The 26,544-nt window shown below is 45.6% G+C and overlaps 1 protein-coding gene across 1 annotated transcript; it reads right to left on the minus strand.

The window, feature by feature from the left end:
- Positions 1 to 20,625: 20,625 nt before the first annotated feature.
- Positions 20,626 to 26,180, minus strand: BAMBI (BMP and activin membrane bound inhibitor). Its single transcript, XM_004605387.2, has 3 exons — positions 25,746 to 26,180; positions 21,990 to 22,277; positions 20,626 to 21,505 (listed from the first exon to the last, which is right to left on the minus strand). Exons 1-3 carry the CDS (start codon positions 25,819 to 25,821, stop codon positions 21,087 to 21,089), a joined length of 783 nt encoding a protein of 260 aa, XP_004605444.1. The 5' UTR covers positions 25,822 to 26,180; the 3' UTR covers positions 20,626 to 21,086.
- Positions 26,181 to 26,544: the final 364 nt, after the last annotated feature.

A 26,544-nucleotide genomic window follows, 5' to 3' on the forward strand; every position in this document is an offset into this window, starting at 1 on the left:
GTCTGTAACTGTACCTCACATTGATTCACTAATAAAAATTTAAAAAAAAAGAAGAAGAAGACATTCTTCCACCCAAGACTTGATCCATCAGTGAAAAAATAAGGACTCTTCAGAGTACCTTCCAAAAGTTGCCCAAATGCTTTGCCTCTCTCTTCCAACTCCCCTTCCAACATAAAACCACAGCACCCAAAAGGAGAGAGGGAGTAAAAGGGAATGTGCCTGCCACAGAGGTGGGAGGAGGGGGGAAGGGGGCTGGCTGGGAGGACACTGGGAACATTGGTGGTGGAGAATGGGCACTGGTGGAGGGATGGGCACTCGACCATTGTATGACTGAAACATAATCACGAAAGTGTGTAAGTCTGTAATTGTATCTCACAGTGTTTCATTAAAAATTTTTTTTTATTTTTGCTTTTTGGGTCACACCCAGCGATGCACAGGGGTCAATCCTGGCTCTGCACTTAGGAATTACCTCTGGCGGTGCTCAGGGGACCATATGGGATGCTGGGAATCAAACCCGGGTCGGCCACGTGCAAGACAAATGCCCTACCCACTGTGTTATCGTTCCAGCCCCTCATTAAAAAAATTTTAAAGAAAAAAAATAAAATAAAATGTTCAGCTATTATGGGGAGAAAAATAAAGCCCTTCATTAATCATCATCATCATCATCATCATCCCGTTGATCGTCGAATTTCTCAAGCGGTCTCAGTAACATCTCCATTCATCCAAACCCTGAGATTTTAGAAGCCTCAGGCATTTAATAATGCCCTTCATTAATAAAAAAAAATCTTGCTAAGTGAAGTGAGTCAGAAGGTGAAAGATGAATACCAGATGATCTCTTGCATTTGCAGAGTATAAACAAATAAGCAAACAAAAAGGACTAGACAATCCCTGAGACACGATCAGACAGAACCGAGACATCTAAGGGACTGTTGGACAACAGTGGAGGGATTGGTGTGGTAGCTCTGCAACTGTGCAACAAATGGCCAAAGAGATCATACAACAGGTCTTGCCTGTGGCCAACCAGGGCTCATTCTGTAGCGTTGTCATATCTGAACACTACCAGGACTGATTTCTGAGCACAGAGATAGGTGTGAGCCCTGAGAGGTATGGCCCATACTCCTCCACCAGAAAAAGGAAAACAAAGCCAGAAGCACACACCCACCCACCCCTTGACTCTCCTTCATGTTTACAGATTCCTGGGTCTGCGTGTCTGCGTGTCTGCGTGTCTGTGTGTGTGTGTGTGTGTGTGTGTGTGTGTGTGTGCGTGTGTGCTGTCTGCAAGAGAACAAGGCCAAAACACAGGAGAATCAAACGTCATCATGAAGGTCTTCAGTTATATTCATCAAAGCTGTGGACAGGAAGCTCAGACAAGAAGATAGAACAAGACATGCAGAAGGTCCTGCAAGGGACGTCAACCAGGAGTCTCCGGAAATGACTGATGAACTCATTCAATCATTTTTATTTCTTTGTTTTGGTTTTGATTTGGTGCTGAAGAGCCACCTCTGCTAATGCTTGGGCAATGCTTAGTGGACCATGCACAGTCACAGAGCTGGAACCCAAGGCTGCTGCACTCAATGCATGTGCTTCAACCTGTGTTAGGTGTTTTGAATCTTTCCTGGTACAGATATTTGTGTCAAGAATTAAATACTGAAAGATTGGTGCTGAAGCAATAGTTCGGGGAAGGGTGTTTTCCTAGCATGTGGCTGACCCAGGGTTCACTTCCTGGTACCACATACGGTTCCCTGGCGTGGTCCCTGAGCACAGAGCCAGGTGTAAGCCCTTACCACAGCTGAATCTGGCCTAAAATATATATTTTTTAGCGTGTAGGGTGTTTGCCTTGCACATGGCAGACCCGGGTTTGATTCCTCCGTCCCTCTCGGAGAGCCCGGCAAGCTACCCAGAGTATCCCACCAGCACGGCAGAGCCTGGCAAGCTCTCCGTGGCATATTCGATATGCCAAAAACAGTAATAACAAGTCTCTCACTGGTGCCCGCTCAAGCAAATCGATGAACATGGGACGATAGTGCTATGACAGTGCTACAGTGCTAAATGTAAAATAGAATGTTGAAGGCTAAAGAGATAGTATAGTAGGTAAGGCACATGTTTTGCATGCAGCTGCGGCCACAATTCTGGTTTGACTCCCAGTACACATGGTCCCCTCAGCACCATCCTGGGTCGCTCCTAAGCAGACTCATGATCCCTGAATACTGCCTGATGGGGCCCAAACCTCCCCCACCCCCTGCCTGGAACAACAACAACAGCATAATACTAATAATTAAACTGAGTCCAGAAACACCTTGGTACCCCATGTTGCATTTGTCTAGCTTCCATTTGTCTAGATGAGCAGGCCTCTCTCTGCTGGCTTCTTGCTTCTGTTCCAGATCTGACAAGACTCCTCTGAGGTGCCCCTCACAGTAATTAGATCCTGGAATTTATTTTGACCTTGTGGAGGGTTAAGTTTATGTGTCAACTTGACGAGGTCATAAGGCGTAGAGATATTTGGTTACACATTATTTCTGCTTCTGCGTATGTCATGGTTGTGTTTCCAGATGAAATTCGCATTAGAATTGAACTGAGTTCGGCAGATTGCTTGCTTCAACGTGGGCAGGTAAGATCCAAACTGTTGAAGTCAAAAATAGAACAGAAAGGTAGAATGAAGGTGAACTTGCTCTCTCTTTTGGGGGGAAGGTGGCCCACACCCTGTGGTACTCAGGGCTTACTCCTGGCTCTGTGCTCAGGAACCACTCCTGCAGGAGCTCGGGGAACTATATGTGGTATCAGGGATCAAACCCAAGTTGGCCCCTTGCAAGGCAAGGGCCCTATCCACTATATTATTGCTCCAGACCCTCCCCCAACCCTGTCCTATTTCTTTGACCTTGGACTTGCTCTTCTGCTCAAATTTTTGTGAACTTGGTCATCTGACCTTGAGCTCGGACTTATTTCATTGACATCTATATTTTCTAGTTTATAGACTGTGGGGCTGGAGCGATAGCACAGCAGGTAGGGCATTTGCCTTGCACACTGCCAACCCAGGTTCGATTCCTCCGTCCCGCTCAGAGAGCCCGGGAAGCTACCGAGAGTATCCCGCCGCATGGCAGAGCCTGGCAAGCTACCTGTGGCATATTCGATATGCCAAAAACACTAACAACAAGTCTCACAATGGAAACGTTACTGGTGCCCACTCGAGCAAATCGATGAGCAACAGGATGACAGTGCTACAGTGCTACATAGACTGTGGAATTCTCAGTCACTAAAATCCTGTAAGCAAATTCCTTGTGTGTGTGTATGTGTGTGTGTGTGTGTGTGTACAGACAAGTGTGCTCGGGAGACAGCATCCCTCACATTCCAGTCAGCTGCTGTTGGTTCCCTCAGGAGAACTGAAATCTGAACCCACCATCCTTGCTAACTTTCCCTTCCTCCACTGATTTTTGTGCATGCAGCCCGTGGCTGGAGCTCCAGTCAGAACTGGATGACCGCTTGACCACTGGAAGTTGCCCGCCTGAAGTATGTTGGCAAGAATGCAAGGCCAGAGGGTGGCGGCCGGAGAGAGAGTTCAGAGGTTTAGGTGTTTGCCATGCATCCTGTCAACCCCAGTTCAATCCCTGCCATAATATATGGTCCCCCATCAGGAGTCCAGGAGCACTATCAGGAGTCACTTCCGAGCCATGAATAGCCACTGAACACCTCCGCTTGTGGCTCCAAACACACGTTCACCAAAAAAAGTAGAATGCAGGCAGGTCAGACCTGCTGGGCCTCCATCCTCTAGATTACCAGTCATTTCACAAGGCACACCTGTGACGTCAAAGCTTCCTGACCCCAGCCCAAGCCCCGGGTCTCCTCCCCTCTCTACAGAAGGTATAAGAGTTTTTACTGGTACGTGAAAATCACTGAGTTACTTCCCTACACCTTTTCAGGCGCTGGTCTTCACGATACCTTAACTGATGAAATTAATGAGGGCTCTAGGAACAGAGGAAATATCAAGTCATGGAGTGAACTCCAGATCAGAGAAAATCTGGCAAAATTTAGAGTTAGGGTTAGTGCGTAAGATCTTTCCAACTGAAGCTATATGATTAGGCTTTTGATTTTCACTTTCCTGTGGGTAATGGCCTGGAACTCCTTTGTTAAACATTTCTTATCTTTTTTTATTGAGGGATGGAGGCTTTGGGGCTGTACCAGAAGTGCCCAGGGACTGCTCTTGGCTCTGTGCTCAGGGGACCCTCCTAGCAGAACTGAGGATTCTATAGGGTGCAGGGTCAAATGAAGGTCTCTCCCAGACTCCTTTTCGTGTGCATGTTTCCCAACGAGCACACATTTTTTAAAATTTTTCATCAGACTAGAAGCTGTTAAAATGCTAGGGTTTTGCTTTTGACCTGACAGAAAAATTTTTATTTTAAAGTTCAAAGTGAAGACTGATTTAAAATATCATTCTTGGCATTGTGCTCTTTAGGCCATAAATAATGGTTATCAGTTAGAAGCAAAATAAAAAATAAAGAAAAAGACTCAGAAACTATCACAAGATTTCCCTTGCCATTCATCAAGGAGACCTATGCTTTTATTCAACAGCAATAAAAGTTGATTTGGCTTGAGACAGAGTATGCTAAGTAGGGCATTGGCTTTGCAGGCAGCCAACCCAGGTTCAATCCCCAATATTACATATGGTCCCCTAAGCCCCAACGGAAGTGACCCTGAGCACAGAGTCAGAGTAAGCCATGAGCACTGCAAGCTATGACCCGCAGATGTAGTACAATTATAGTTCCAGATATAAACTTTTTTCAAGTGTACAGGGAGACTCATGGCAAATGTGCTTTAAGAATTCTTGCTTTTAAGAATGCCATGAGGTAGAGGGCCCTGTTTCTGAACATACCCTTCAGGAGGAGAAATGTCTGGCCCTCCTCCACTTCTTCAGACCCACTTACGTTTGAGATGGTTTGCCTTTCCCCGAAAAACACTGTCCCCTGGTCTTCCAAGCTACCTGTGATGGAAGATACCTCTCCCTAATCTATCACAGAGTGTCTTTTCAAAAGATGCAAAACTGGGGCCAGAGTGATAGTACAGTGTGTAGGGTGTTTGCCTTGCACACGGCCGACCTGGGTTCAATCCCTGGCATCCCATATGATCCCCCAAGCACTACCAGGAGTAATTTCTGAGTACAGAGTCAGGAGTAACCCCTGAGCATCTCTGGGTGTGACCAAAAAGAAAAAAAAAGACGCAAAATGGAAATGAAACACTAATCAAAGAGAAGTGAGAAAAATGATCTGAATAAGTCCCATTTTAAAATTAGATTCAACCGACATAAAAATCTGTGTCAAATTTTTGTAAATGGATCAAAATGCTACTCTCAATGTTGGTGCTTCCCTCTTACAAATGTGTGCAAAACAGCCTCTCTGCATAAGCTTAAGTCACCTTCTCCCTGAGTTCTGCCAGCAAGGCTAAGGGAAATGAAGAGAGGGGTGGGAGGCTCTGAGTTTAACTTTGCTGCAATTCAGTAGGAAACACAGAAAGAACTAACAAGGAACCAAGACCCTGCATTCCTTAGTAAGGGGGTGTGAGCACCCCATGATCTAGGTTAGCAGACCTGAAGGGTAATTTGGAGGTTCCTGTGTGGCCCACTTAATTAAATGCTAACCTATTCCATTTGTTTCCCTTCTTCCTGCCCAAGGGTGGAAAAATGTAATTCTCCTCCTCTTTTAATATTCTTTTCTGTTTTCTTTCTCATTCTTTTTGTTTGTTTTCAATTCAGCCCTCCCTGCCTCCTTCTCCCCTCCTCTGCCTTTAAGCAATCACAGGACACAGAATCACAGGACACAAAAAATCATGACAAGCCAGGTCTGTGTAAGTCGTGAATGTCTTAAAACTGTTTAATCTTTCTTCTCATTCCCTGTCCACAACACCTTTTCATGTATCAATCTAGCAAATCAAGATCTCTCTTCAAGCACTCTCTCTCTCTCTCTCTCTCTCTCTCTCTCTCTCTCTCTCTCTCTCTCTCTCTCTCTCTCTCTCTCTCTCTCTCTCTCTCCTCACACACTTGATTGGAGCAAGACCTGGAAAAGTTAAACATTGACCGTTTTTCATGTAAGTCATCCTGATAGACCCTTTCCACTCTCAACTCAGGTGGAATGATGCACATAACCTGAGAGTTTAGCTTTATGGTTCAGCTCATTATCGATGCCTGACAATTCCCATCATGCGGCTTGCTTTCATTCTGAAATCTCAAATATTCATCATTCAGAGAAGCTGAATGTCGCCAACTGGTTGATTATTCTGGAAATAGAATGCTACTCTTCCATGAATGCAATCATGTAGAAAATCCCCACTTTGCTGTGTTCATTGACTGGGTTCTGAAAGGAAATTCCTTTCGCATGGTGTTATGAGTAAAGTGAATGAGGTTGTCAAAGCATGACCGTAAAGAAAGCTGTTTGACTCTCTTTTGCTGAAAAAGACACTGTCCAGATGTAATTACAGTTTCTGAGTGCTATTGAGGCTTTAGAAATACAATTTACATGAAGTTTGACATTTTATGACTACAAAATAGAGCCTGACACTATTTACTGAAATTGTAGCAGGATCGCTCTGCTCTTGGCTGAGAATGAAAAATCAAGACTAGTCAAAGAGTGAATTCAACACATTTTTTTTCCTAGAAAAACTTGTTTCCAAGAGAAAAAAATTAATCAAGAAAGAATTTTTGTTTTGACAGCTTCACTCTTAAACTTTTTATTAGATGGGGGGTAAAATCATTAGAATTAATTGGTTTTCACATAGTCAGGACTCTGGCTCCTAGGAAGGTATCATAGCAATAAGAGAGACAATGAGGTTGGATCTGGGTAACACTCTTCATTCTCCTCAAGAGCCAAAGTTTCTTTAACCAGTCATCTGTTCTAGGGCATTTGGGCTATTGTGATCAGTGCTGCAATGAACATATAGGTACAGATGTCATTTCTACTGTGCTTTTTTGCATCCTCGGGATATATTCCCAGAAGTGGTATTGTGGGGTCACATGGAAGCTCAATTTCTAGTTTTTGAAGGACTGTCCAAATTGTTTGCCAAAAGAGAGAGTATGGGAAATATTGTCTGCCGTGGAGGCAGGGGGAGAGTGGGAAAGGGGGGGTATACCCGGGATATTGGTGGTGGGGAATGTGCACTAGTGGAGGGATGGGTGTTTGATCATTGTGCGATTGTAACCCAAACATGAAAGCTTGTAACTATCTCACGGTGAATCAATAAAATTAAAAAAAAAAAAAAGAGTCAGGCAAGGGAAGTCAACAGTGGATTCAAGAGAGAACAAAGTTCATTTTCTTTTTTTTTCTTTTTTTGGTCACATCCGGCGATGCAGAGGGGTTACTCCTGGCTCTGCCCTCAGGAATTACTCCTGGTGCATCTTGGGAGACCATGTGGGATGCTGGGAATCGAACCCGGGTCAGCCTCGTGCAAGACAAATGCCCTACCCGCTGTGCTATCACTCCAGCCCCCTCCCCCCTAAGAGAGCTCTTTTGGAGAAGAGAATAAATCTCTTCAGAGCTGCCAGAAAAACATATCAAATTCGAGACTGTTTCTCCCTCTAGGAATTCAACCTGAAAAGAAGAAATGCCTTCTCAATCCCCAACCCACCCCCAAATAAAGCTGGGTAGAGATAAGGTAAGACTTGATAGAAATCATGTGGTTTGGCTTTAGTGAGGGTATTGGAGTGGGTTTTTTTTTTGGGGGGGGGGTGGTGATTTTTGTGTGTGAGATAAATATTACAAAACAAAAATTTTAGTTTTGTCTGCGGGGGGGAGGGGTTGGGGCCACCCCCAGGTGTGCTCAAGGTTTATTTCTCACCAAAGCTCAGGGATCGCTCCTGGTAGGGTTTGGGGAACCATATGGGGTCTGGGGATTGAACCCGCGTTGGCCAAAGGCAAGGTCAGAGCCCTACCCACTTACTCTCCAGCCAGCTACTAAGAATTTAGCGAGATTTTGCCTTCAGACAAAGACCCTATTTCAGTCAAGTGTTATTTACAAAGTTTTCATTCAAAAGTAAAACTTTGTGAACTTGGTTTTATTTCTCTCACGACAAATTTTCAGCCTCTATTGGGAAGAATGGGGTTTAGCCATATGATCCTCAACTTAAATTCTTGCCATAGTGTTGCCTTGGACAAGTCACTTTATTGTTTCACCAGTTTTTTTCCCCAAGTTTGAAGTATAATACATTTTCAATATCTAAATATTAACATTTAGAAGTAGGTCAACCAAACATTATGACAGTTCTATTTTGTTGTTCCTTGCCCAGTCAATTAATTGTGACATTTCAACTAATTGGAGAAAATTTTCAAAAGAAAAAGACAATTTCATTGTTATATAATATTTCTCTGAAGTAGGGTAAAAGTACAAAGGTTAAAATTATTTTTAAGTAGAATTGTCTCTAAGAGTTTGTTTTTCTTTTTTTCTTTTTTTTTTGAGGGTGGGGGCTGAATTTTATGTTGTGCTTTGTTTGATTTTTTATTAAGGACATTCTAAGAAAAATCAGCATGTTTGTTTCAAACTGTGCAAACAATGCTGCTACCACTTTTGTTAATTATACTGTTTGGATTATTCTCTCTTCTCTTTCTGCCCACTCAAGCCCAATTTGAAGTCTGAGGTTCATTGTACATGTAAATTCAATTACAAGCAATATTCCAAATGAGTAATGCTTTTATTAGTTGAAAAATGGAAATATGGCCTTAAGCACATAACTGTCATGTACGTTCTTTTCTGTCTTCCTACAGCGAACTTTACAGTTTAATTATAAATAGACTAAAGGGACATGGTTTCGAACCTATATTGAAAGAGCAACAGAACCGAAAGTAGAGAAGAAATAAAATGTGGAAAAACATGTAGAAAAAAATTTATCTTGATTCCAAGATAGGATTTTAATCATTTCTCTTTCACAGTGCCTTTCCCAAGGAGACCAAGGGCCTCCCTGGAACTGTCAAATTCCCACAGCACACATTTGAGGAGGGAGGAAAGAAATAGCTTTGTGACTCCCATCTTATAAATTTAAAAGATAGAACTATTTTTTTTATTTTAATTTTTTATTAGTGAATTACCGTGAGGTACAGCTACAGACTTACAAACTTTCGTGCTTGCATTTCAGTCATACAGTGGTCAAGTGCCCCTCCCTCCACCAGGGCCCATTTTCCACCACCAATAGTCCCAGCATCCCTCCCATCACCCCCACCCCATCCTCCCCCCACCCCATCCTCCCCCCACCCCACGCTGCTTCTGTGGCAGGGGATTCCCTTTGGCTCCCTATCTCCATTTGGGTGTTGTGGTTTGCAGTAGAGGTATTAAGTGGCCATCACGTTCAGTCTATAGTCTACTTTCAGCCCGCATCTCCCATCCCAAACGGGCCCTCCTAGCACCCTTTACTTGGTGGTCCCTTCTCTCTATCTGAGCTGCCTTTTCCCCTAGCATGCAAGGCCAGTTTCTAAGCTGTGGAGAAAAAAGATGGAACTAGACGCTGGTGTGGTTTACTAAATCTCAGTCATCGGTAAAGAGCCGTGGCATCGATTATTTTGTTTCTTCTTTTCAAAACCTGAAAACAAACTTTATGGTAAGCCCTAGAGCAATGCACTGAGGCAAAAAAAGAAGATGCTAGGAGAAAAATAGCTGCAACTGCGAACAATTTTCCTGCCCACTAGGATGGTGTTACCAGTTGCTTGAGGAATTGGCCAGAACACGCAGGACGGCCCTCAAGTGCTCTGCGTGTAGCAGCCAGAGCCAGAGTCCTGCCCGCCCCTAAACAGAGACTTGCTATATAGGACACCCTCCCCCCCCCGACCAGGGGATATAGTGCTCCTGCCAGGAAAGCCTAGGGGACCTTCTAGAAGGCTATGTGGGTAGCAGGAATGGTCTGGCAGGGGCTCCACTTGGTTCCTTCGAGAGCATATCTTTTTTTAGTTTTAACAATAACTCCTTTTGCTAAAACATAGATTTCTGGGGCCAGGAGACAGCTCATGAAGCACTTGCTTTGCCTACAGGAGGCCCTGGTTTGATTTCTGGTTTTGCCCAGATCCCTGACGAGCGCCAAAAATGACCAGCCGGGGCTGGAGCAATAGCACAGCGGGTAGGGCGTTTGCCTTGCACGCGGCCGACCCGGGTTCGATTCCCAGCATCCCATATGGTCCCCTGAGCACCGCCTCCTGAGTGCAGAGCGAGGAGTAACCCCTGTGCATTGCTGGGTGTGACCCAAAAACCAAAAAAAAAAAATGACCAGCCACCCCCAAAACACCGAATCGAGAGTAACCTCTGAGCACTGCTGAGGGTGACCCTAAAGCACAAAGTCAAAACCAAACAGAAAGCACGCATTCTTAGCAGCCCTTGGTTTATGTATTACAGGGGAGCTCTGTCATAAAATGTTAATTCTCTCTTGTGTTCCTGTGGGGGTGATCTTTTCAGTCTCTCACCCAGACCCCCAAGGAACAAGACAGTAGGCAGCGCGCCGAGGGCTGATTGCACCTGTGTTCCATGAACTGTGGCTTGACCCTCTGTCAACTTCTAAGTCAGCAGAGCAAACTACTACTACCATTCAATAGGTGTATATTCATTAACAGGATGTGCAAAAGCCTGGTGTTTGTGGTAACAGGAAGCAGATAACTCTCCTTCCTGAACTGAGGAAGTATTAACTCAAACTGCTCTGTGCTGATACAATGACCCCTAATAAGTAACAGTTTCCAGCAAGAGGTATTAACATTGCAATATTTTTATACAGCAAAATTCAATGCTTAACTACTGTTCTGAGCAAAATACAAACGAGTGAAAATGCCCACGAACAGCGGCCGGAGTGATAGAACAGTGGGTAGGGTTCTTGCCTTGCAAAGGCCAGCCCAAGTTTAATCCTTGGCACCCTATGTGGTTCCCTGAGCACCGCCAAGAATAATTCCGGAGGGCAAAGCCAGGAGTCATCCCTGAGCATGGTTGGGTGTGGTCCCTTCCAAAGAAAATAATTAAATAAAAATACCCACAAATAAACATCACTGGATCTGGGTTAGAGTAGGTAAGGCACTTTCCTTACATGTGGCCAACCCGTGTTCCACCTCTGGTACCACATATGGTTCCCTGAACACTGCCAGGAGTGATTCCTCAGTGCAGAGGAAACAAAACAAATCACTGGATCTTCCACTCCAGTGGTCACAGCTCCTGACTATGAAGTGGCTACAGCATCACACTGCGTGTGTTTGCTCCACGCAGTATGAGCTTTTTTATGGAGGAGCAATGCCTAGCGCTACAAGCTAACATTTACAACTTTGCATTGGTGATTTGCATGACCTCATTGATTCCAACAGCCCAGCTGCTGGCAATACCATACCTCCAGTTAAGTGAGTTAAGGAAACAGATAATTACTCTGGAGGGTCAAACCACCAGTAAAAAGCGAAGTCTGGGGTACCCAGGATGGCTCAGCTGCCAAAGCTCCTGCCAGGCAAGTGTGAGGCCATGAGTTGGATCTCACCAGCTCTGCTCTCTGGAACTTGTGGCACCTCAACAGCCTGTGTGTCTCTGGAGCACAGCAGGGTAACACTGTGACCAGAAGTATAACCCCCCAGTGAGCCCTACAAGCACTCTATCTAAGAACTAAAAATAGAACCCATGGCAGGGAGTGAATGGGAAGGGGAAGAAAGCCAAGTTTTTTGTTTTCGCTTTTGGACCACATTCAGCAGTGCCCAGGGCTTATCCTGCCTCTGCATTTAGAGATCACTCCTGGCAGGCTCAGGGGACCTTACGGTGCTGGGGATCTAACCCGGGTCAGCTATATGCAAGGCAAGCACTTTTTTCCTTGTACTATTGCTCTGGCGGGGGAAGAAAGCCAAGTTTGAATGGGAACCCAGGCACATCAGAAGCCAAAACCAGGGGCTGGAGCAATAGCACAGAGAGTAGGGCGTTTGCCTTGCACGCATCCGACCTGGCTTCAATTCCCAGCATCCCCGTATGGTCCCCTGAGCACTGCCAGGAGTAATTCCTGAGTGCACAAGCCAGGAGTAACCCCTGAGCATCGCTGGGTGTGACCCAAAAGAAAAAAAAAAGTCAAAACTATTCACTGCCCATAGCTAGAGAGGCATTAGGGTAATCACATACAACACGTACTTTTGTCACACACAAATCTGTACCAAGAGAGCCAAGCAGGAGACCCAGAGTCAGGGGCTTGGGCCTACAGGGGTGTTCTGCAGTTTCAGAATCCCCATATCACCCCACCCCACACCTCCACCCTGTGGGTATTTACTTACTGGACAATCTTTAGATGAGTTTATTTGATATTAGATTTTTATTTCAATTGTTTGCTGCTAGCGTGGCAACGAGGACCAAAGGAACCAGCCGCTGCCCTTTGGGTCACCCCATCCAGGGGAGGTGGGGCCAGCCCAGCATTTCCGCTGCTCCAGTCAAACTTGGGTTAATGAAAATCCTGAGCCCGGGCTGGATCTGCTTCACTGCGGAGAGCAGGAGAAAAGGACTCTATAAATCTTCCGCCCACAAAGAAAGGGTCTGGCTTCCCACATCCGATCAACAAATTGAGCATTTCAAAGCAACCTGTTAGCTATCACCCGAATTTGCATACAAATGCCAACAAACAACCTCCCATTGTCAGAGAAGATGGTTAAGGGGGTTGGCTTTTATTGTCCTGACTTGTCCCTTGACAAATTGAACTCCTAACCTGGGACACCATCAGTTGTGGGGCGGGGAGAAAGGACTCCTGAAGTTTAGCAAGCCTGATGGGCAAGCTAGGCCCCTGCAGGCAGCCTCTCCCCCCAAGTGGGCCTCTGAGCCAGACCACCGAGCCTGGCCAGCTGAGGCCAACCCAAGAGATGCAGTTCCCACGCTCCCTGCTCATCCTCCACCACCAGGTTCAGCAAGAAAATGTGTTTTCCTCTTGCCAGCAAGTTTGCCTTCAAAAAATATCCCCCCACAGTAGAGCTGCTTTGAAAGAAAAGAGGAATCCTGGAGCCTTAGTGTTAATACGAGGGACAGGGTGTTTACCTTGCACTGCGCTGACCTGGATTCCACCCCAGGCATCCCAGAGGGTCCCCTGACACAGCCAGGAGTGATTCCTGAGTGCAGAGCCAGGAGTAACCACTGAGCATCACCGGGTGGGACACAAAACGCTAAAAAAAAAAAAAAAAAATAGCACTTCTTTGTGCAGATTCTCTATTAGACCAAACCCTCAGTGGCTTGTTCCTAATTCTTTAGAGGAACACCACTTGCTAATAATTCTGCATACTTCTAAATGCTGATGTCAAAATGTCACTCTCAGTTCGCTGTGATCTACTCGTGGAAATGAGAATACTTAACCTAGTTAGGTGTTTGCACCAAATTTCAAAGGTGGGCTGCACTCATTGCCCCTGGCAATGCTTCATTGATTTTCACTAATTTTCAGGCCCATTTGAATTTTCTCCTCAACCCTCCACTAACGACTTGTTTTCCTTTAGGCTTCCCATGCAAAAAATTATAAATCTGTAAAATAATGGGTTAGGAAAAAGGAACCAAAGAAAAGAACAACTTCTTATGAGTTACTGATAATTTGAAATTCAGATGCCTGATGAGGGAGGCTTTAACCCGTCCTTGGGTCAGATTATGAAAATATACAAAAGTTATTTATTGATCCTCATTCCCTTGGGAACTCACAGCTTAATTCTTCAATTCCAGTGAGAAATTTACTAAGGCAATTGTGATTTAACATCTAGTCTCTAGGTTATTTGATTTTATGCATTAAAATGATAGACACCGGGATGGAGTGATAGTACAGCAAGCAGGTAGATGTTTGCCTAGCATGTGGCTGATCCAGGTTCAATCCCCAGCATCCCACACGTACCCTGAGCATGCCAGGAGTAATTCCTGAGTGCAGAGCCACGAGTAACTCCCGAGCATCACCAGGTGTGACCCCCACAAATAAACAAAAATAATAAAATTGTTTTTTATAAAATAAATATAAAGACACCAACACTTGCAAAGTAAGGAATTGTTTCAAGACTTGTGGTGTTTTTCCATGGTCCTTGTTAGTTCCCTAGGGAAATTCCAAGGGGAAGAGATCAGGGATAAAGAGCTTTTCTGTATTTCTCTTGCTTTTATCTGCTAAAACAATTTTTGTTCCATTAGGTTTGTAATGCGAGATCTCTCAGAGTGAATTTACACAACAGTCTCAAAGTTTATTAATTCATTGCCGCTAACTTAGTCTTCACATGTCAGAAAACAAATTGCTAACTTTTCACAAATTCCAAAATTGACAAATTACACTGCCTTGAAAATGGTTCAATATAAAATTCCTCCACCATGACCAAGATCATTCAGCTGACCTGGCATCTATGGAACACTCTGGCAGGTGGTAGTGATCGGCTGGTCTTTCCAGGATTCTACTCAGCATTAATCAACCCAAGATCAATCTAGACTGCAAAATCTAGGTAGGTTAATTCAACCTGAAATTGCCCCTAAGGGCCAGCCAGCCAGCCAGCCACCCGAATAGATGCATCTCCTAAAAGTCTTGAGAGCTGCCTGGAGTATTCCCTAACTGCTTCTTCCAAGATAGTCCCAAGATGATCTTGTTCCTCAGTAATTTGATAGCTAAGTATCCCCCAGTCAGAAACACACCTGGGAAATTGCTGATAGAAGTAAGCCTCATTCTGATTGTACTTATTTCTATCGCTTTCCTATTTCTCTTTTCAATCCTCCAAGAAGTAAGACAAGCTCTTTTTTTTTTTTTTTTTCACTGTGCCGCAAAGCCACGTATAGGCCGAAGGGCTGTGGCTCAGAGGTAGTGTGACAGATAAAAGCAAGAGGTGAGGCCTCCTGCAAGCTGATCCATGCCCTCCGCTGAGAAGCCCTGCACTCCAGCTGGGATCCCCAGTGAGAACCACAACCAGTGCTCCCCAACATCGCACGGACAACAAAGGCTGAGGAAAACAAGGTGTGCTGTGCTGGCTGACTCACAAGAACTAGTTGGGAATACCAAACTACGAAGGATTGTCCACGTGTGAAAGAGCATTCTATTTTATTTCACTTGATTCAGAATTTTTAGCTCCAGTTCCACTACTTGCCTTTCTGCTTATTTATTTCTTGGTGGTGCCCGAAATCACGAACCCAGGACCTCACTTATGAAAGGCAAATGGGCTGCCACTGAACCACATTCCTGGTCTTTGAAAAGTTTACTGGGGCCACACTAGCAAAGCTTGGCATAGAAGTACAGGCCTGGCGAATTAATGCCTGGCCTGAAGTACAGTGCTGAGTGTCACCAGGGCCACACCTAGCATCCTCTTGAAGCCATGTAGTGCCAGGGATGTAACTTAGGGCTAGGTTTGTGCTTTAACACTTAAGGTCTGTTACCAGCCCAGTTTGCTGCCAGGATGAGGACAAGTTATGAGATATAATGTATATAAATATATATATCCCCCCATTGTGGAACTCACAGTCACTAAACTCACTTTAGCACTGTAGCACTGTCGTCCCGTCCCCGTTGTTCATCGATTTGCTTGAGCGGGCACCAGTAACGTCTCTATTGTGAGACTTGTTATGTTGTTACTGTTTTTGGCATATTGAATATGCCACAGGGGAGCTTGCCAGGCTCTGCCGGGTGGGCGGGATACTCTCAGTAGCTTGCCAGGCTCTCCAAGAGGGATGGAGGAATCGAACCCGGGTCCGCCGCATGAAAGTTAAATGCCCTACCCGCTGTGCGAACTCACTTTAGCCAAGGAAATTCATTAGGTTTTCACTCACCAAGATAACCCCAAATTATTTGTCAAACTGTTTGTTTGCTTAGAAGTATTTTATGTGGCAGGTTGCAATTGAAAACTACTTCGTAAGGCTCAGACACTAACAGTTGGAGTCACTCTGAAACATCCGAGTCTCTTGCTACCCTCAGGAGATGGGCATCCACAGGCAAAAGGCTAACAGTGTCACTCTCTGGATTACCAAAACACACAATAGGTGCGTACCCCCAGGAGTGACCCCTGGGCAGAGTCTGGAACAGTCCCTGAGTAGCAGACCCCAACCCTTACTGGCCCCCGCAAAGTGAAATCTAGCCTGCAGATCTAAACACAAAACCAGCTGAAATGGTAAAATGTCAAGTACAAATATCCACTACATATGGAACTGGCAAAAAGTCTCAAGTTTTGAGAAATACTGGGCTACTCCTGGGTAGCATTTCTCAACAGGGGCCATTGTGGCCTTCTGTGATCCCCAAGATATCCCAAAGGGGCCACCGGTGAAAATGGCGTAAATAGGGGGGGGCATGGGGAATCACAGAAGGAAATCAAGGCTGGAGGCAGGGCACAATCTGCACCCGGCTAATAAGCAACACTGCAAGTTCATCGCAGAGGCTCAGGTGTATTAGTAACACTGTAGCACTGTCATCCCACTGTTCATCGATTTGCTCCAGCGGGCACCAGTAACGTCTCCATTGTGAGACTTGTTGTTACTGTTTTTGGCATATTGAATATGGCACAGGTAGCTTGCCAGGCTCTGCTGTGCGGGCAGGATACTCTCGGTAGCTTGCTGGGCTCTCCGAAAGGGACAGAGGAATTGAACCCAGATCAGAAGTTATAAATAAAGTTAATAAAGCAAACTCCATAATATATATATTTGCTATACTATTCTTTTGCTCTGCTTTTTCAAAAGACATAAAAATAGACAATTATTTTAACACTACATTATTGGGTTTCTAATACTGAAACATGCAATATGTATAACCATAATGCCACAACAAAGTGGGAAAAGGGAAATAAAAGTGACATAGGAGTCGTATTTCTACATCTCATTTGAATAGTTAGCATAAAACAAAAACTAGATATATATACACACACACACATACATACATACAGCAGGCCCTACAGCAACCTGCAAAGAAATAATTCCAAAAGATATAACAGGACTATTATTGTGATTTAGATATGTTAAATGCTTTGCATGTATTAGGTCCTGGACCGGGTCTTAGCACAAGAAAAATTTTTAAAGATGCTCTATGAATAATTAACTGTCATTCTGGCTCTCTCCTGGGATGCTCTTGCAGATTCAAGAACTACCGTTTGAGGCCTGGACTTAGCAGGTGTTACAGTCAGTCCTCTTTCTTACCCACCTGCTCCTGCAGTTTCTCTCAGGCGTATTAGTAGAAATGCTTATTACACTTCCCAATAGTAATCTTATAAAGTATTATTATTCCTCCATTTATCGGCAGCGCAACTGAGTTGAAAGCATTTGCCCAGGGTCAGAGAGTTGGCAGGGACAAAGGCAGTCCTTGAACTCCGGCAATGAACTACCCTGGACAGGCCATCACACCCCGGAACTTTGTAAGGGTCTGGGGTTCTTTTAGGCTAAGGAACAAAGAGGACCAATTAGAGGTTATAAGGGGAAAAAGCTGTCCTGCCCCCCCCCCCAAAAAAAAGGCTAGTTTTAAACTCATGATACTAGATGCCACTGCTTTCAAGCTTTTAGCCTATAATCAACCCATATTAAAACCAGATTTACAATTCTTCAGAGTCGAGCTTTGTGATTTTCTAAAGCAGACATCTTTGGTATTTTAGAAGGTCAAACCCCCTATGGTGCAGTGTTTTTAATAAAATCAGTCCAGCTGAAATTAGAGACACACCAGTCAATTTCTAGGAAGTGTCTGAGCCTTTCAAAATAAGGGAAGGAAAGTAGCATAAAAAATACAATCGAGCACAGATCAATTTTTTTTCAATGGGTAAAATGGAAGGGATGTACCACTGTATCAGTCGTCCTATTGCTCATCGATTTGCTCAAGTGGGCACCAGTAATGTCTCCATTCATCCCTGTCACGTTCAGGGTCAGGGGAATGAGCCCATTATTGTTACTGTCTTTAGCATATCAAATATGCCAAGTCTAGATAGCTTGCCAGACTCTGCCATGTGAGATTTTTGCATCGCTCTCTTCTGGGAACTGTTTTATAGTCTCTGGATCTTGGCTGTTGATGAGATTACATGGCACCAGGGGCAGTTTGTGGGTGACTGCCAAGCTACTGGAAAACTGGAGATCTGGGTGAAAGAGGCCCAGTCCTGATCCCAGCCGGCTTGGAGATCTCAGCCCCAGGTCCCGCATCCCTGGGTTCCTGTCAGTTCCCTCATGCATGAGGCTCATCCGAGCATATGGAGAGTGGCCTTGAGTATGGCCGTGACTGGGTTCTGGAGGTTTTTGGCTGCCGGGGCTCTGCTTGGAACCAGGAGGGAAACTCAATCTGCCCTCCTCCGAGGGGACCCAATTAAGACAGTCTGGCACAGGGACAGGAGATATAGGGATGTAGATACGGAAAAATGTCAAATTTGATTCCAATTGTCTCCAGTTTGGGCAAATTCTACTTAGAATGGAAAATTACTTTGGTAGGGGACAAGTTTCTATACTATTATCAAACAAGGGCTGCTCCTGTTTAACTAGGGCCCTTGCACCAACGCCTCCAAATAACAGTATACATCTGGGAGGGAAAAGCAAATGAAATATCAGTTCATTCTTCGATCAGGTAGGCAGTTATTCCACGAAGGCCATTTTATCTCTATTCTTAGCAACACCTCCAATCACCAGAAAGCAAACAGAATCTAGACTTTTGTGAAAAATCAAATTTGAGAAAAAAATAAAAAACAAAGCTGAGAAACCTGCAATATTTTGGTCGAAAGGTCAGGGATGTGCATATCCCAGTGGCAGGAGTGTGTGCAAATCCTCTGTGAATGAGGGATAAGACAGGGGAAATTGTACTGCATGAAACAGGGACCTGTCTATTAGCTAGCTAGAACCTAGCCCCAGAAAATCTCATCCTGGAGAGCAGGACCAGGATGTGGTACAAATTCTCCTCACATTCCAACAGGGAGGTGTAAACAGCCTTGAGAATTTTTAGCCAAGAACTAGAGGCAGATTAACAATCGCAGAACCACGTGGAAACTGCATTCAATTCCCAGTAATTCTTGAGATGGTAGCATTAGGCTAAACCAACTTTCCTGCTGGGCAGAATCTACTAGATTTCTGTTTTAATGGATCTGGTTTTATACTCTATTGCTTGCTTTCTTTCCAGCAATTTGTTGAGTTCATAGTTAACAGGTGTTAGAGAGAAATGAGATGCCCAGGAACTAAATAAAAGCAAGTCCAAATAAAGAGAACTGCATAGAGCCTATTAAAAAGGTTGGATGCTTGAAAATCACTTACCTGCATGAAATGAAAAGACACAAATGTGTCTTATTATCTTCAAGCTGCAAAATTACTGCAAATTGACATAAGAGCTACAAAGAAATAGAAATTTCATCAACTTCAATTTGATCAATGTCTTTCTCTAGGCAGGTGCAAATAGTTAGATCCAAACATTTTATTTTTAGCTACCAAAGAGGGTGACACCCAAACTTTTTATCTTTTATAAGTAAAAGCAGATATGCAAGAACTGTCAACTTTAAAAAGCAAACTACAAATCCTGTCATTTATTAAAATGCTTATTTATTCCATAGCCTAATTTGTCAGGAGCTGTGGTCTGTCAACTCTTAAATAATGAAGGTACTCATTTTAAGATGAGTGATTTCAACTCAGAGTCTTCCATCAACTCAGCTAATATGTCTCTCTAAAGGGTGCCCATTTATATTTATCAGAAAGTATGAAAATAATCCTTTAATATTCATTAAGGAAAACCCTACACACAAAGTTTAGCCTATAAGTTAATTTTTAAGCAAAAGTTTCAAATATACAAAAGATTTGAGGAGGAAAAACCCTACAAGGTAAATGATACTCACACTTAAAATAACAAAGACCCATTTGGTGGGGGAAGTACAAAAATGTGGCCAGACTTTAAATTCAAGCTGGTAAAGTTACCAGGCATAAGAAGTCACGAAGCATGGAAACTGGAAAACGCTGTTACTTCTCTGGATTTAGACTAAAGCCAGTCTTCCATTTGTTATACTAATTCGAGCATCAATCAACCAAGTAGAGCACTGTTATTTCGATCTCAACTGGTATCTTAGGTTCACTGTTGAAAACTTTTCTGCAACTTTTTTGTGTGTCTGTGTGTTTGGGGCTGCACCCTGTGATGCTCAGGAATTACTCCTGGATCTGCCCTCAGGGATCACCCCTGGAGGGGTTCAGGGGACAAAACCAAGTCAGACAAGTGTGAGGTGAATGCCCTACCAGCTGTACTATCACCCAGGCCCCTTCCTGAACTTTTTAATTCAATGAAACTTAATACTGTGTTAAGATTTGAATACTAGGAAAATCATACAATAAACATGGTTCACTTTGGGTCAAAAATATTTCATCTGGTTTGAGAATAAACAAATTATCAACAGTAAAAGTAGGGACTCACTACCAAAAATGAGCCTACTTTTTTTAAAGTTGGAGGTAGACATTTTAAAAAGTATTTCAGAGCAAGTGGGTTAATAGATTACCCTTGCTAAGGCAAACTGAGAAAATTGAGCAGTCACAGCTGACAGTATAAATAAGACTGATTCATAGACAAAAGGAAAAAAAAAAACCATCAACCCAGAATTATCCCAATAACAGGTATGTGTAAGACATTGAACACCGGGCAGTTCACATTCAGAAATCCTCCATACAAAGAATAAACAAAATTTGGTCTTTTTTGAAAGAAAAAAGAAAAGGGGGGAGGGGGAAATTAAGGCAAATTCTAGAGTCAAGAACAAACCAAGAACAACAACAAATCTTAATTTGTATAATTAACATGTAGTTTTTTTACACTTCCCACTTCATTTTTAATTTAGGACAAGACATCGCTGAATTTCAGACAAAAAATATATATGTGTGTGTATTTTAAAATCTTTACAATAAATCAAAATGTAGGAACTTGCATAGAGCACAGTTTAGTTTATTCGGGCACTCCACTTTAGCTCCCCCTGATGCAAATAACCCTGGCGATAGTTGTGCAGAGTCTTCTCTTTGTTTTTTAATCATTTTTAAAGCAAATAATACAAGGCTGTATTTAAGTCTGTGCAAATAATCCTTCGGGAGAAATATCCAAGATTCTGTTTGCAGACGTCAGTCTGTCTCTCCAAAGATGATGACGCCGTAGCTTGTTTTGCTTCAGATAAAGTGCTCCTGTCCAGCAGAACTCAAAGGTCTTCAAGCGTCTGAGAGGTTCACTCTAGATAAGACTTTTGTCATACGAACTCCAGCTTCCCGTGCCCACTGTACATGCCCCAGTGAACCAGCGAGAGGATCTTATCGTGGCTGAGGTCTGCTTGTCTCATTTTATCACAGGTGAGACAGCAGTTCTCGTGCCCGCTCACGGGCACCATGCATTCCAAGTCCAACTTGGCTACCTGTCCCTTTTTGGAATGGTGTCCGTGGAAGCTGTAGTGCAACCGGGACAGCATCTGCTGCCGCTGGTCCTGCAGTCTCTTGTTCTCGCTGCGAAGCATCCGCAAGGCTAACATGATGAGCAACACTAGGATCAGCCCCCCGGCGATGGGCACAGCGATGACTGCCGCCCGGAACCACAGCTCTTTGGACGACGTCAGCTCCTGTACTTTGGTGATGAGGTTTCTGCTACCGTCAGGCTGGTACCGGTTGCCTTGTCCTACCAGAGTGCAAACAGAATGAGCAAAAACCCTGAGCGGGCCCCTCGGGTCAAGAGTCACACGCTCAACCCATTCTACCGTGCCCAGTGCCCCCTCCCCCGATCCGGCACCCCCCCCCTCCATTAAAAAAGCAGCTGACAGTTCAATCCAAAGAGTTTCGAAAATAAACACTGCCACACATATTCAAAGACGCTTACAACAACATTTGTTTACAGGCTGTCAGAACCCACTAGTAAATGGTCTCTTAATGTCTTCAAAATGTTGAAAAAAAAGGCAAAACCTATTATGGAGACAGACAACTAATGCTTGGGCAGACATAAAAGCTACTCCACAGAGATGCAGCTTGCACATCCAGCCTTGCTTCTCCCGCTGCTGTCCCCGATCACATTAGCAGCAAAATCAATAGCAGACATACAAAGTTGTGGCTGTCACAGGCTCTCTAGATCAAGCCAAGCCTTGGGGTTCGAGAGGGCTCTGACCTACCTGAGGGGTCCCCCTTGGGGGGAGAGAGCACATCCTGCAGCCCTCTGTAATTGCACATGTCTTCGTGGCAGCACTCCACTGTGGGCACAATGGGGCCAGAGTGGTTTTGCGCCTCTTTGGCTTGGCAGATGTCGGCAGTGCTCGCCAGGGAGTCCAGGCAGCCGTGGGTGAGCGGGGAGTTTGTGTTGTGAGGATCCAGAAGTCTCGAGAAGCAGGCGCTGAGCTCCGACTTACACATGTAGCCTGTAGCCACACAGTGGGCAGCATCACAGTAACATCTGATTTCCCCTAGAAACGACAAGCGCACGGTCACCGGCTGCTCTCAGAGGCTGGCTCCAGCCTCGCCAAGAGGGGAGCCTGCAGAACCTCAAGTTCAAAGGCACCAACTTTCAGAAGGTTCGCGTGAGTGCTGGCAGCACCAAACCAGGTGGACCTTGGGAAAGCCCTGCCAATGCATGCTAGTGCTGAAGTGAATTTCAAGCAATGCACGCCAGCGCTGAAGTGAATTTCAAGTTGGGTGAAACAGAATTTAAATTTTTAACCCCAGTAGCAGAGAAACACAATTCCGTTTTGGCCTCTGCAGCATCAGCTTGGAAGAAAAACAAAAAACAAAAACCAAAGACACGAAAAAACAGTACTCTGGGGTTTTGCGGGAAAATAACAATCACGGTAATTTCTCCTACTAGAAGGGAGATGCCTGATGTTTATTTCTTTTATCTTATTCATTTATTTATTTATTTTGCTTTTTGGGTCACACTTGGCGAAGCACAGGGGTTACTCCTGGCTTTGCACTCAGGAGTCACCCTTGGCGGTGCTCAGGGGACCAGATGGGATGCTGGGAATCGAACCCGGGTTGGCCGAGTGCAAGGCAAACGCCCTACCTGCTGTGCTATTGCTCCAGCCCTGTTTGTTTCTTTTAATCCTTGATGATATGCCATGTAAAAAAATGCTAGGCTTTTGATTTTGTCCGCATAAATATCTGATGGGCACTACCGAATTGTTTACTACCTCAAAGGGCTGTGCCAAGATTTAAGAGCTTTAGCTAACACCTTATAAAGTTATTAACTAGAAACACAACAATCTAGAAATTGCTCCGGTCAGGAGGTTTTAAAACTATGAAACTGGGCAGCTATTTGCAACCTCTCTAGAAAAGGCAAACTTTGCCTATAAAGATCTTTTCATGCAGAGGAGCTTTTAGTCAGTATATTGTAAAACAGGAACTAGGCAGTTTACAATTAGTGGTTTGCTTGCCAAAGTCAATTTCTTTCAGCCCAAATGGAAAGTCATAAAACGAGGGGCGGGAGAAGGGGAGCAAAACTGCAAAACTAACTTCCCCCTCCCCCACACCACCCCCCCTCTACACTCTCCAGTTTTATACAAGTAATTCAACATGGGATCTAAAGGGGAAAACATTGAAACTGAAAATCCTCTGCTGGTTGAATGAAAGAAATCCTCAAGGAAACCTCAAATTTTTCTACAGGAAGTGATTAAATGTTTCCTTTATAAAACTTATTTTGTGAGTTACCAGTCACTGTTAATGTTTTCCTCCAAGATACAAGATCAGAGGCTTTCAACCTCAATTTCTAGGGAAATAATGTGGGTCTGAGTTATCAACTAGTTTGCTCTCCTGGTCCGTGGGCCCCGGTCATTGTCGCATGCCAGAGCTAAAGCGTCTACTAATTGAACTTAAGGCATGCAGCTCCCTCCCGGAGGCCTGAATCTGAAGTTCTGTGGACGGCTAAGACCTCTGCTCTAAAATGAAACACCCGGAGACGGCTGCTTTACAGAACTCTTTCCACCCTCACCTTTCTTCCTCCTCCTCTCTTTGAAAGCCTGAGTAAGGTGTCTCATTTAATTATGTGTCCAAATTCCAGGCCCCAGTACGGTAAGCTCAGTTTTCACCTGAGGCTGCTAGTGCTTCAGTTCTAAAAAAAAAAAAAAAAAAAAAAAAAAGCCAACTCAAGCCAGACCTCGGACAACCCCAGGGCCAGGGCCACTATCCAATATACCAACGCAGGGGTCTTGCTCTTGGCCCCTAAAATCTGGCTCTCTGTCCCAGAACCCCAACCTCCGCTCCCTGGTAGAAAACTGTCAAGTCAGAAGCTGGCTTTGCAAGGAATGTTCTCTCCTCTTCCCAGCTGGCTTTTTTTTGCTTAAAGCACATTTTAGGTGAGGATGGTATCCTAAGGGGTCTGACCAATTCCATACCCATAGTGAAGGTAGAAATAAAACAGATTAAAGGTTCATTTGAGCCTGATAACCTCCAACCTAAGCACAGAAAATAGAAAACTAAGAATAAGTAAAACAGCGATGAAATGTTTATGAGAACCTATTTAAAATAATACATTTTCAATGACCCAAAACAGTTTAATAAAATTTTGACAGGTAACTAGGAAAGTTCTAACAACTTTTTTTTTTAATTGGAGCCACATTTTCGCCAGGAGAATGGACTTTTGTATGACTGTATTAAAAATATATTTCTGTCGTTTCATAAAGTTTCTTCCCATGGCATGCAAAAGGCCAGAAAGGGGACTGGTATTTTGAAACAGTGAACAATGCTCTTCTGTTCCCCCCTTTCTTGTAACTGTATGTAGTGATTAAACAAAAATGTCTGCTTTAGTCAAGATGGCTACAGGAGAGTCTACTGGCTTCTTTTAAAGCTTTTGAAGTCCACAGCAGTCAGAAATCTCTGATCCCCTAATTATATCATTATCAGGCACATAGTTTCGGTATCTGTGACTTCATGTCAGCCTCAGTCCCTCCCTGCTCTGCCGGCCTTTGATAGGACCAGGAGGCTCCCCTCTGCAGGCTGCAAGGGCTGTTATTTAGGGTTAATTACACCCTTCCTTCCAAAATAAATAAATACTGTAGCACATCATTCTTGCTGGGCTAGCTTATCCTTTAACCTCATGCGGGCTACATGGCAATTAGAGAAAAGTGGGGGGTGCACAAGCTAAATAATGCTTCCTACTTAAAGAAAAAAAAATCTGTTCAGAGAACAGTAGGCAGAGTTCAAGGAGGGGGGAGGTGAGGGAACCTTGAAATCCACCGGTACTAGCGCTCTTTCAACCCACAACCTGAACGCCTGGGGGGGAGGGGGAAATCGGCCGCAGCAGACTTGCTCCCCCCTCCCCCCCATCTCCTTGAGTAGCACAGGACGAGGTGAGTGGGGCGGCGGGACCCGGCACAGAACCGAGTCCCTCAAGTAAGCTACATGCAACAGACAACGACCCACACTCCGGACCCTTGAGCTACAAACTCACGCGGCGGGGAGGCGGTCTCGCTGGTTCACAGGAACACACGCACGCAGACCCACAAAGACACTACCCCAGGCAGACAGACTGGTTCCCTTGGCGGGGACGGACGGGGACACAAACACACACATACACACCTCCCAGGCACGATCCAACTGGGGACACATACACACCTTCCAGGCACGATCCAATTGGACATACACACACACACACACACACACACACACACACACAACACACCCTCCCTAGCACGGTCCAATTAGGAGCTGGGGCTTGCGGTGCCCTCGAGCAGCCCTCGCTGCACACGTTCAAAAGTTCACGACAAGCCTTTATTGCACGCGCGCGCACGCACGCACACACACACACACATACACACACACAAGACAAGCAACAAGCAACTTGTCGCGACCTGCGGGCTCCCGCGCGGGAGGCGAAGCCTCGCCCGGCGCCGCGAACAAAGCGTCGGCTGCCCGCGCCCCCCGCGCCCGGAGCCGGCACCCACCTTTGGTGAGCAGCACCGCCATGGCGCACAGTTCGAGCTGCAGCCAGATGAAGATGTAGCTGGAGTGGCGATCCATTGACGCCCCCCGGAGCCGCGGCGCCGCTGCAGCCTACGACTCCCGGGGCGCCGAGGGCATGGGTGCTGCCCGCAGCTCAGCAGCAGCAGCAGCAGCGCGGCGAGGGGCCGGGCCGCGGCCGGAGCATGGAGCGGGGCTGGCAGGGGCGCGCCGACGTGCCCGGAGTGCTGCGGGGAGCGCGGAGAAAGAGAGAAGGAAAGAGCGAGAAAGAGAGGGAGAGACCGGTCCGACTCCGCTCTGCCGCAGAGTAAGGCGGCCCGAGCGCACGGAGCAAGGAGCGAGGAGCGAGGAGCACGCAGCACGATGCACGGAGCACGGAGCGCCCGCGCGAGCTCCAGCTTGCGCCCGCCGCGGCCAGCCCCGCGCCGCGCCGTAAATAGCGCCCCGCGCCGGCAGCCAGCCCGGCGCCGCCCCGCCCCGGAGCCCGGCGGCGCCGTCCGATTGGCCACTCGCGTCCCGTCAATCACACCCCCCCCACCCCGCGGCCAGAGGGCGGGCCCAGACGGCGGCGGGGAGGGAGCTGCCCCGCGGCTCCGAGAGGCGCCGGCGTCTGGGGCTGCTGCAGGCGCGCGGCAGCTGCTGTCTCCAGCGCTCCCTCTCGCGGACGCCCGAGCGTCCGTGACCTTCGAGACCGACTAGCTGGGGCCCCAGCCTGTGCGTCAGGCGCTGGCATTAGCCTCGGTGACCCTCACAGCTCTGCCGCGGAGCAGTGTCCTCCTCCCA

The sequence above is a fragment of the Sorex araneus genome, chromosome 9 (assembly GCF_027595985.1).
Source record: "Sorex araneus isolate mSorAra2 chromosome 9, mSorAra2.pri, whole genome shotgun sequence".
Taxonomy (NCBI): Eukaryota; Metazoa; Chordata; class Mammalia; order Eulipotyphla; family Soricidae; genus Sorex; species Sorex araneus.